This window comes from Grampus griseus (genome assembly GCF_964374135.1).
Source record: "Grampus griseus genome assembly, chromosome: 11".
Lineage (NCBI taxonomy): Eukaryota > Metazoa > Chordata > Mammalia > Artiodactyla > Delphinidae > Grampus > Grampus griseus.
Genome location: NC_139005.1, coordinates 55,598,733 through 55,610,856, shown reverse-complemented (window position 1 = coordinate 55,610,856; position 12,124 = coordinate 55,598,733). Strand labels below are relative to the sequence as shown.

The following is a 12,124-nucleotide window of genomic DNA, read 5'->3' as shown; positions in this document are numbered from 1 at the left end:
TGCCACGAGGACCCGATGCAGCCAAAAATAATAAATAAATAAATATTTTTTAAAAAGAAAAAAACTCTAGAAATCGCCTAAAAAAAAATTGAGGAGTAAAAGAATAAGATTCTGAATCAGTTAACATAGATGGTTTCTATGTGATACGTTGTTTAGCATATATACCTAAAGCTGCAATTTTCAGTTCTCAGTAGCATACGTTGGTCTTTGAAAATATTCCCTCACTTCTCTCATAACAGTAGGGTAAAACAGCTCTCCCCTTTAATGATTAACACATAGCATGCTCTGTAACAGGAACTAACATAGTGTTGTAGGTCCATTATACTGCAAACACAGAGAAACGAACATACAAACAAACTCATAGAAAAAGAGGTTGGATTTGTGGTTACCAGAGGTGGAGGTTGTGGGTGGTGTGAGGGGAGGGGATTGGATGAAGGCAGTCAAAGGTACTACAAACTTCCAGTGATAAGTACTAAAGATATAATGTACAACATGATATATATAATTAACACTGCTGTATGTTATATACGAAAGTTGTTGAGAGAATAAATCCTGAGACTTTGCATCACACACACAAATTTTTTCTTCTATTTCTTTAATTTTGTATCCATATGAGATAATGGATGTTCACTAAACTTATTGTGATAATCATTTCATGATGTATGTAAGTCAAATCATTATGCTGTACACCTTAAACTTATACAGTGCTGTATGTCAATTACATCTCAATAAAACTGGAAGGGACAAAAAAAGCATACCATGCTCTAATGCCTTGTGGATCACTGACAACCCTCTTTGCACACCTTACAGCATCAGTGATGTCATCTTCCAGCAACGCTGAAAAAGAAGTGGTGAGAAATGGAAACAATGCTCATAGAAATTTCATTTTAAGTTTAGGTTCAGCCAGCTTCATTCTCTTAGGCTGAGAAAAGAACAACTAAAATTATTTTTTAAGAGTCCATGTATCTGTGAATGTGGGGGGAAAACTCTTTCTTCATTCCATCCCATTTGGCATGAAATAAACCATTCTGTTTCTCATTTACCAAAGTCATTGGAAGCTCTGGAATTATTCACTAATGTGATAGAAGGTTCTCTTTTTACTAGGCACTGTAAAAAACAAAACAAAACAGAAACAAACCAACAAGTAGAAACCGGTCTAGCACTTTTTTGCTCAGCAATTCTACTATTGGAAATTCACCCTAAAGAAATAATACGAGATGTACCCAAAGATGTATGTACAAGGTGTTTCATAGCAATTAATAATAGGGGAAAATGGAAACAGCCTAAGTGCTTAACATTAAGAGTTGGATTGATAAATTACAGAATATTTATAAAGTGGAATTCTATTCATCTTTAAAAAATAATAAAGATTGGTATTTGTTGACAAAAATAATTTTGTGTAATAAAGAGCAAATTGTAAAGCAGTAAATATAGTACAATTTCATTTTTGTTGAAACACACATTGCTTACATGTTTGTATGTGTGTACATATGTGTATAACATAGCTTTACATTCATATATGTAAGTGATACATATCCTCAAAGAATATATGTATACCAAAAGTTTCCAGTGGTCATACATCTCTGGGTAGTAAGAATGTTTTTTCAATGACCACAGATTATTATATAATACAGAATATTTTTTTAAATAAATTAACTGGATACAAAAGAATATTCTAAGACGAATGTTCTCTTTTAATATTTAAAAATTAACAATATCAATTTTGTGATACTTCTCCAGTATTTTATGTACTAAAGATTCCACATGTTCTCTCTCTTTTAAAAGGAACTGAATAGGGCTTCCCTGGTGGCGCAGTGGTTGAGAATCTGCCTGCCCATGCAGGGAACCCGGGTTCGAGCCCTGGTCTGGGAAGATCCCGCATGCCGCGGAGCAACTGGGCCCGTGAGCCACAGCTACTGAGCCTGCGCGTCTGGAGCTTGTGCTCCACAACAAGAGAGGCTGCGACAGTGAGAGGCCCGCGTACCGCGATGAAGAGTGGCCCCCGCTCCCCGCAACTAGAGAAAGCCCACGCACAGACACGAAGACCCAACACAGCCAAAAATAATAAATAAATAAATAAAATTTTTTTTTTAAAAAAAGGAACTGAATAGAATATTTGTTTCACCCCAATTAAACAAGTCCGTAAATTAACTTGTTAGAATAACAATGTTTATATAGGAACTATATTTTTTGGAGATGCAAACTAAAGAATTTAGAAATGAAATGTCATAATGTTTCTAATTCACTTTAAAATCACTCAGCAAAAAAAAAATATATATATATATAAAATATATACATAAAAGAAGTAAATATGACAAAATGTTTTACTGTTAAAGTACATGATGAGCATATTGATGTTTATTATACTAATATACTAATGTTTCTAATTTTCCATATATTTAAAACATTTCATAATAAATAAAAAGTAAAAACAATTTTTTAAAAAGGACCACACATATTCCTCCTCTTCGGTTAACTACTAATCCTTTCATTTTCCAATAAAGGAGAGTAGATTAAAAAAAAAAAATGACCACACACCAAATTATCCCTAAACCTCCCCAAACAAGGTAAGTAGGAGGAATGGCATTGTTCTTTTTTTTTCCTTTTTTTAAAATTTTATTTTATTTATTTATTTTTTTAACATCTTTACTGGAGTATAATTGCTTTACAATGGTGTGTTAGTTTCTGCTGTATAACAAAGTGAATCAGCTATACGTATACATATATCCCCATATCCCCTCCCTCTTGCGTCTCCCTGCCACCCTCCCTATCCCACCCCTCTAGGTGGTCACAAAGCACTAAGTTGATCTCCCTGTACTATGTGGCTGCTTCCCACTAGCTATCTATTTTACATTTGGTAGTGTACATATGTCCAATTGGCATTGTTCTTTACAAAGCATCAACAAGTCCAGTTATAATAAAGTGATGTCATTCCAGAAGCTTTTGTATGTTAGAAAACAGCAAACTTTTATGATACCAGCTCTTTAATTTCTTCCTTAAGGAATTATGAGAATAATAAAGAGTTTCTAGAAGTTAAGGTGGAGTTTTTCTAGCTCCCTGATGAACCCTTCAAGACCTTTTCATTTGTATTGAATCTCTATTCTTGTAAGTATAACCAGATGGATCCTGTGCCATCACTCAACATTATCTTGTCTTACCACTGCAGGGCATGCCACAGGCGTTATGTGCTCTTGGGGTTTTGCCATCATTACACCAGTAGCGGCTATTGATTTGAAATATCCCATAGTCAGTGCTTCGGCTTCCAGGATTGTAGTTTGTAGCTTGTGTGTTATAATTGCTTTCCCATTTGGCCAAACACATCCCTGAAAAAAACGTATTTTAAGTAATAAACAGCAACACCATATGATTTATAGTTCATAGCATAATTATATAGTTCTATTTAACTAATTCTATTTTACTAACGACTTTATAAAGATGTAGTTTACTTGTAAAATATTTTAACACTTTGGTGTTAAAGGGTCCTTAGAATTCTTTTGTTAGCAAATCATTTGGTAATACTAATGAAACAAGGTAACATATTTTTTAAAATATTAAAATAGCTGTTTCTTCCATTGCTATTACCCTTCCCCTGCTCCCATCCCTCAGGTAAGATTCAGCCTAGAATAGGAAAATCAACAGAGATGTTGAGTGGGTTTGGTAATTAGCAGCAGATGCATATGCTAATGCTTTTTATTAGGAAAAATAAGGATTTTCTGGGAGAAAGAAAATTTCTTATGATACCTAAAGATGAATTTGGATATCAAATTAGAATCCAGACAACAGGAGTCATAGAATAGGAAAGACTGTGTCATCCATCCACCCATCTAGCCATTTGCTCATTCATTCAAAAATAGTTATGGAGGGGAAATGTCTGAATTCAATCTGAAAAATTCAGTGATTACATTGGCAGATATGGACTAAAATATAAAGTAACTTTTACTTAGGGCACATCTTGAATTCTGTGGAAGAAAATGAAAAATAATCAACTAGAGTAAGAATAAAATGTCATTTCATGCTGCATTTCAGGAATCCTTATATAGATATTGACTGAGGGGAAATAGGTTCCTACTGTCCCTGTTTTAAGAATTCAATGTAATTTTTTAAAAACTTTGCTGTTAAAAACCCAACATCATGGTAGGGGGATTAAAAATGAAAAAAATACTACATTACTCAGGCTTGCAGAACCCAAGTTCCAAATTGGAAATGGCTGGAGTCCAACACCAAGGGCTTGATAGACATATCCTCGGTGCACAAATGAATCTTTGAGTCAGCTTACATGTGCCAGCGGGCAAATTTAGTGGCACTAGAAGCGTACAACGGGTCCTGGCATGCTTAAAATGGTACAGAATTTGGTCCTCCCATGCCTCAATCCTTCACCTGGTACATCTGATTCTAAAGGAACAAGTTGATGTTCTTAACCATTTTAAGTGTACAAACCATCAAAGGAATAAAAAAGTCCATTCACTCAAAGTCCCTTTCTTATTCTTCATCCTCTATGAGTATCTGTTCCACACCTGGCTAACTATTTGGACGGATGAAGAAGAGTTAACTTACAGTTTGCCAGGCTGACTCCCCTATAGCCATCCAATCTAAGTCTTTTCAGAGTTCTGGCAAGCTCACACCTCTCAAAGGTCTTGCCCTGGACAGCGACAGAAAGGAGGAGAAGCCCCAGAATAAGGACAGCCTTCATGCTGACTGAGAAGCCAGACCTCCAGGCTGGCCAGGGTGAGCTGGCCCTGGTATTTAGCGTCTTTTCACTTCCTTCTTCTCCGCGTGGTCTGGCAGCTCCACCCTTTGAGACAGGTGGAAAACAGGAACTGTTTATTGGTCAACTGTCTTTAAAAGTTTTCTTCCTTAGGTTTGAAGAGGGATATTCTGAGGTCCTAAGGATGACCTGCAAGAAAATAATGAAATGACATTGCTCAAGAAGAATTGGGATTAGCACTATTGCCAAAAGAGGAACTTCCTCCTATTTTATCATGAATTTCAGCAACTATAAAGGAAAAAAACTGAACATTTTACGTAACTGCAAATGAGCTCCAATCTTTGATTAATATTCATTTTCATTAAATTGTTTTATGTGCCTTCACTATGTTGTCTTCATCTTTTTCACTTAAAATTACTTTATATAATTTCCACAAAAGAACACGACACTCTGTTGTTTTGATAGTCACATAGCACAACACCATGCTGCTCAGCCAGATTCCTATACTAACTTCTTTGGTTACTATTGTAAACTCTTAATTTATAAACCAATGTTTACTATTATAAATAAGTCTCATGTCAACAACATTCCTAACTCTTTTCTGACAATGCCTTACTTCACATTTCCATGTTAGAACATAAAGGGTCATTACAAAGCAAGGGAACTTTATAGCAAAACCTACAGAAGAATACCAGAATATATCACCAAAAAATCTTGCCCTTTGGCATGAGAATGATTTTGAGCTGAAGGCAATTGAAAAGAAGCAGATCCAAGAAAAGTTCTGTCCTCCCCCTATTTTCTTGAAAGCAGAACATAAATTTGTGCAGAAATTAATCACCTACAACCCTAGACACTTAGCCCCAAGACAGCACCAGAGGACTCTACAAAACAACATCTACTGACTAGCTATTATCTTCCATTGGTTTCTTATATATTGATCGTCCCACAATTTGCCACCCTTGGAAGCCTAGTGCTTGTTGCTCCTCTAAAAATATATTGTTCTTTGGTTAAGAGGATATGTAAGTCCAAGTTCTAGCCACCTCTTTGAGTTACTCATCCCTGTATTTCTTATAAGTATATATGAGATATATATATTAATAAACTTGTTCTCTTGTTAATCTGTCTTTTGTTCCACAGCCCCAGCCAAAAACCTAAAAGGGTAAAAGGAAACAAATTTTTCCTCCTGTACAGTTTCTGGTGATGGGACAGTAAAAGGCTGGAACACTCTACTCTCCCTAGAGACTGTAGTTTAGATATGGGATAACTGACAACAGACCAGCAGAAGGTAAGAATTCTTACCATGTCAGTCTCCCAGATCTCTGTCTGTAGTGGACAGTCAAGAGAGGAGGATAAACATTTCTCCTTGTCCCTTCCTTTCCAAATGCACAGTGGCATGAGAAAAACATTTGTGAAGATAGATCTTGAACCATGACTTTTGTGATTTTGTTGTTGGTAATCAACACATATGGGTATTGATTCTTAGCCCCCCAGAAAGAGTCATGTTTTCCTGTGTCTCTGTCTTTTGTGTCATTTGTCATAAGGATGAAAAACCGTAAGATGAGAATCTCCTTTTGTCTCATTTTATGTACTGAGAACTTGGCTTTGTAACCGGTGAGAATATTCCCTCTGGTTTCTGCCACTTTGGGGGTGCAGACTGTCTGTCAGGCTTGCATCAGCAGCTAGTCAGCCAGCTAAGAGCCTAAGACATGAAGTGACAGGCAACATTCTCTTTGTCGAACCATGCTGGCTCTCAGAGGAGTTTGTCTTAATAAAGGGTCTCAGTCCATAAGGGGCCTTTATCGCCTCTACCTTCATTGCCTTGTTTGTGAGGGAAAAATTCTCATCCCAGTATCCCCTTTCTGGTAACACAGATAAGTAGGTCAGTGATTTCAGGTGTCTCACTTTGTGGGAGATAGATGTTTCTCTGACACCTGTGACAATGAAGGTCTTTGCTTTCTTAGGCTACCTCTGGAGTGGCTCTGCATCTTGAGAGGGTTACATTTCTTAGGGGACACATTTTGTTTCCATGGTTAAGCCTTGAAATTGGTTTTAAGACATAAAAGAGGGCTTCCCTGGTGGCGCAGTGGTTGAGAGTCCGCCTGCCGATGCAGGGGACACGGGTTCGTGCCCTGGTCCGGGAGGATCCCACATGCCACGGAGCGGCTGGGCCCGTGAGCCATGGCCGCTGAGCCTACACGTCCGGAGCCTGTGCTCCACAACGGGAGAGGCCACAACAGTGAGAGGCCCGCGTACCGCAAAAAAAAAAAAAAAAAAAAAAGATTTACCGGTTTGGAGTCACAGTTGAAATAGGTATATTAAAGATCTGGACTTTTACATCTGAAAGGATTTTTAAGAGAGCTCTCATCTTAAACAGATGTCCTACTGGTACCTATGGGAAGATCAGATTGAAGAAAGGAAGGAAGGAGGGAAGGAAGGAAGGAAGGAAGGAAGGAAGGAAGGAAGGAAGAAAGAAGAGAGATACAGAGGAATACGTTGGCTAGTGTGAGAAAAAACAAAACACTTCCTTAACAAGATTAGGAGGGGAAGATCAGAGAACAAATGTCAAGAAGTGCAGGTGGCACTCAAGCAGGTGTACAACTTACGTAAATATTGATAGCCAGGAAATAGCTTTGAAGGTTCAGAAAATACACAGGAAGAGTTGATTTATTGTCCCTTACTCTGTAAGCAGACCCCACCAGGTCCAGACCTTCCCCGTATCTTGGGCCGGCACTACAAAAAAAAAAAAAAAAAAAAACCACTGAACTATCCTATCTTATTGTTAAACAAAAGAGAAACATTACAGTAATTATCCTAGATTTCTGATAGTAGGCAAATATGCCCGAGTTCCTTCTTAGATAAAACCTACAATCCTTTCTCAGTCCGTTGGAAATATTGATCTTACTATATCTTTGAAATGTAAGCATCCAAAGAGATAATTGTTGGAACTTCCCTGGTGGGACAATGGTTAAGAATCCACCTGCCAATGCAAGGGACAAAGGTTTGAGCCCTGGTCTGGGAAGATCCCACATGCCACGAGCAACTAAGGCTGTGCGTCACAACTACTGAGCCTGCGGTCTAGAGCCCGTGAGCCACAACTACTGAGCCCACGTGCCACAACTACAAAAGCCTAGAGGCCATGCTCCGCAACAAGAGAAGCCACCACAATGAGAAGCCCGCGCACCTCAACGAAGAGTAGCCCCTGCTAGCTGCAACTAGAGAAAGCCCGTGCACAGCAACAAAGACCCAATGCAGCCAAAAATAAATAAATAAATGCACTTATTAAAAATAAAAAAATAAAGATAATTGTTGGCTAAAGCAACCATGGGACTGGAAAAAAAAAGAGAGAGAGAGTTTTAAAAAGAAACTGCTATTTTATATTTCCATAAGCTCCCTTGCCCCAAATTTTGTCCACAGCCTCCATAAGATCATGTATTAAAGAAAAGTAAAATTCTTAAAAGTCTTTTCCACAAATATTGGTAAAAGCTTCAGCCATCTGAGCAGGTAAACTTAACTTGTTCAATCTGCCAGAAACACCATTTAGATCCAACTATTCTTTTCTTTTGCGGTATGCGGGCCTCTCACTGTTGCGGAGCACAGGCTCCGGACGCGCAGGCTCAGCGGCCGTGGCTCATGGGCCCAGCTGCTCCGTGGCATGTGGGATCTTCCCGGACCGGGGCACGAGTCCGTGTCCCCTGCATCGGCAGGCGGACTCTCAACCACTGTGCCACCAGGGAAGCCCCCAACTATTCTTTTATAAGCTAGTGAGTTTTGTACTACTGTACCTGATATGTGGCTAAAATTTTTAAATGAAATCTATAAGATCTCTGTTTGCATCTGTCTATGTGTCTATGTATATCTATATATGTATGTTATGTATATGTGAGATTTTTTTCCCTCTGGATAGTATTCCTAAAAACTTGTGAAAGAGCTCTATTTAATTGGCTTAAAGAAAATACAGGCACTTATATAAATTAAGACTAGTCAAATAAGTTTATGTTATCTCTACTAGATGCCTGAGATTATAAAATCATAAATTTAGCCTAAGGAAATAAAGTTACAACAAAAATGATTTTCTTCATGTATGTCAACGTGGTAGGGGAAAAAAAGCCATGTTTAAATGTTTGGGGTCTTTGCTTCTGTGATTTTTGCTACTTGCCTAGTTTATCAACAACAAAAATAACTTAAAATGATGGTTAACTTTTCATATCTCATGAAATTTTCACGGCAACTCAAGAATAATTGTTAAGAACACATGAATTAAATGGATGTAAGTGGGAGAAAAGTTTGTAAATGAATTTTGCAACAATCATTATGTTCTATAAAATATGTCTGCTTAAAAATAGTTTCCAAAATCTATTCGTAACCCTAACTGTATATGATGGATATTCATTGAATATCTAGATAATTTCCAAATAAGAGAAAATACTGAAACATTAATTGCCAAACATAGGTTAAGGTTATCTGCTTTTGACTTCTTATTACAGAGAAACTAAAGATATTTGGGTCTGTTAATAACATGTTCTTTTTGCCACTTTAAAAAAATTGTACTATAAAAAGGCATATGTCTCTAGAAATTGCAAAATGATGTATTCTTGGGAATTCCCTGGCAATCCAGTGCTTAGGACTTGGTGCATTCATTGTCGGGGCCCGGGTTCAATCCCTGGTTGGGGAACTAAGATCCCACAAGCTGTGCAGTGCTGCCAAAAAATAAATAAAAAGTAAAAGGAGCAAATAAGATAGAAGATGTGGGTTCTAGGAAACAGGGTTCTAATACAGGAAAGAGGAGAAGGGAAATTATAGAGATGAAGGGAGAAGTGTCCCTGTGGACTCCCTAGGGAAAACCAGAAGAGATGGCCTGGAATGTCTGAACCTATTGAAGGGAGTTTGACAACTCTGGCTGAGACTTTGGGTAATGAATTAATACATGAATAAATACATGGAAAACTAAGCAAACAGAAAAGTAAGGCAATTATTAACTCCAAAAAACTTAAGAATAGAAATACAACCAAATTATACCATCAAATTATACTCATCTGTGAGTGTTTGTGCAGTGTTTGTACTGACACTGATAAATCAAAATTGTCTGTATTAATGAAAAGAGGCATTGGCATGAGTTTTGTCAAAAGGTATAAATAATCACTTGTTAGTGAAGCAGTGTCATTTTCTTGAAGCCATTATGGACCCTGGAAGACCACGGTCAGGGCAGCTGCACTCACTGCATTCTCCAGCTGATGCCGTCCTTGTGTAGTTTGGCTCAGGGGTGCAGAGGACCTAGTCTCATCTCTGCTGTGGCAGCATGGCTGCTAGGAGAATTTGGAGGGGTGGGGCAGTTGGGAGGGCTGTGGCGGGGAACACCGCAGGGCTCTCTGGGGGAGCCCACATGTTGAAAGGTTAAGGTGGAGTAAATTCTTCTTCAACTAATGTGGCGTGTAACAGCCTTGTGAAACAGGACCATAACACAGCTGCTCCCAGCAAGTCCAGCAGCCTGGCCACAGGTCAGAGTGGCTCCCTGTGGGGACACTCCCTGACTTAGGAGCAGTGCTTGACCCCAATCCAAAGGTGGCATTTTGTTGGCCCCTCAGGTATATGGGTCATTGAAAAATGGTAAATGGTTTGGGTTTGCCTAATCCAGACCACTGTATTTTTTTCCTCAAGGATTAGTGACCATTTTCTCTTCTTTTAGCTCTTGATATCCCTGTAATTTCAGTTCCCACTCTTTGCAAAATAGATCAAACAAGATAATTTCTTGTGTTCCCTGACACCATCCAAACTCCAGAAATCATCTAACTTTTGTACTTGATTTTCTCTATGGTCTTGCTGTTTTTGTGTTTTGAGTCAGGTAATTGGTTCATAACAAGAAAAAATAATACTATTTAACATACACAAGAGAAATTATTTCTACTATGGTAGCAATACTGTGCTGTAAGAGTCTCTAGTTACTGTGCTCTAGCACAGAGCCACAAGTTACTGACCCATCAATTGATCATTAAGCCTAAAAAATACTACTAGCCTAGTAATCTGCCATGTACTTTACTGCTAGTCATAGAGGAGACTTTACCATTCCTGATACTTGCCACGTACTCACTCTCTTCTCTGTCTTCATTCCTGCTGTTTCCTCAGTGTACTATGTAGACAACGAAAGAAATGTTAGGATATCTGGTGGCAAAGAGAAAGTTGGAGGGGTGAGCAGGACCAGACCTGGAAGCTTAATCCCCAAAACTGTGAGATTTAGCACTTAATCCCAAAGACAATGGGAAACTATTCATGAGTATTAAACTGGAGAGTAACTGGATCAAAATCTTAACGAAACAAAACACTCTAGATTGGATTCAGGGATTGCTGCTAGAAAACTGGCAAGGAGTCCAGATGGCAGACAAAGGTGGGGGTGGGTAACAGAGAACTGGGAGTGTTTCAGAGATATTTAGGAGGTTTGAATAATCAGGATTAGAGATTATCCAGACGAGTTCGAGATACAGGGGAAAAGGAAAGGTAAATAATACTAGCTTTTGTTTATCAAATGCTTATGAAGTGTTAACCACTTAATAAACATTACTTATAATTCTTACAGGGGTCTTAAAGATAGGTATTATATCTATTTTACAGATGAAAAAATATATGTCCCAGAGAAGAAAAGTCTCTTGCCCAAAGACATATAGCTAGTGAGTGGAAGAGCTGGGATTTGGATTCAGGTCAGTTCCATGACCTTTTCAGTTTACCACATTACCTTGTAAAAGTTGAAGTGAATGGGAAGAAATTCTACCGCGACCCAATTCTCACCCTTTGACACACTATAACTCCTTTGTCTACTTCTTGTCTGATTTTAGCTCCCGATATAGTTGTGCAAACCCATTTTATGTATTTATTTTAAAAGTGTGATTTTTCTCTAAGAGGTTGATCTAACACCAGGCAATGCCATGGAACAGTTAAGAGACTATTTAAAAATCAATATTCTTGATATGTGAACAACTGATAATTGTGGCAAGCTTTTGATTTCTTTGTGAATACTTCCTTTGTACTATTACTTCTGTTATCATTATGCAATCAGAATTTAGGCTGGATCTCACTTCACTTCCTCCTTTTTTTTTCCCTGCCCCTTTTCACATTATGAACAAATACTTCCCTTCCCACAATCGGTCAGGTTACAAAATCCTTTCTCAGTTTACACAACAATTGGGCATTCATCATTGAGAAATTATAATGAAATAGGTAACTGACTTTTCAAACGTGTTAAAACAGTCTTGTTTACAAAGAGATGAAAATGCTCCCACTTTAGTTTCCTCTTTCCAGAAGAGTATTCTGATTTCATTTCTCTATTAAGTATGACTTTTGGGTTTCAGGTTTGTTTGATCTTTTTATTTGTGCCAGTGCAACTGCATAATCATTAAACTTCTTTCATTGAACTAGAAAACAATGATTTCA

At 37.9% G+C, this 12,124-nt stretch overlaps 1 protein-coding gene across 1 annotated transcript in view; it reads right to left on the bottom strand.

Annotated features, from left to right (window-relative positions):
- LYZ (lysozyme) overlaps positions 1-12,124 on the bottom strand; it is a 60,562-nt gene that overhangs the window by 1,484 nt on the left and 46,954 nt on the right. Inside the window, exons 2-5 of the mRNA XM_082666064.1 lie at positions 10,791-10,829; positions 4,555-4,792; positions 3,159-3,323; positions 759-837 (exon numbers count right to left, since the gene is read on the bottom strand). Of these exons, the coding sequence (XP_082522190.1) occupies positions 759-837; positions 3,159-3,323; positions 4,555-4,792; positions 10,791-10,808 (500 nt within the window). The 5' untranslated portion in view covers positions 10,809-10,829. The remainder of the gene's footprint in view (positions 1-758; positions 838-3,158; positions 3,324-4,554; positions 4,793-10,790; positions 10,830-12,124) is intronic.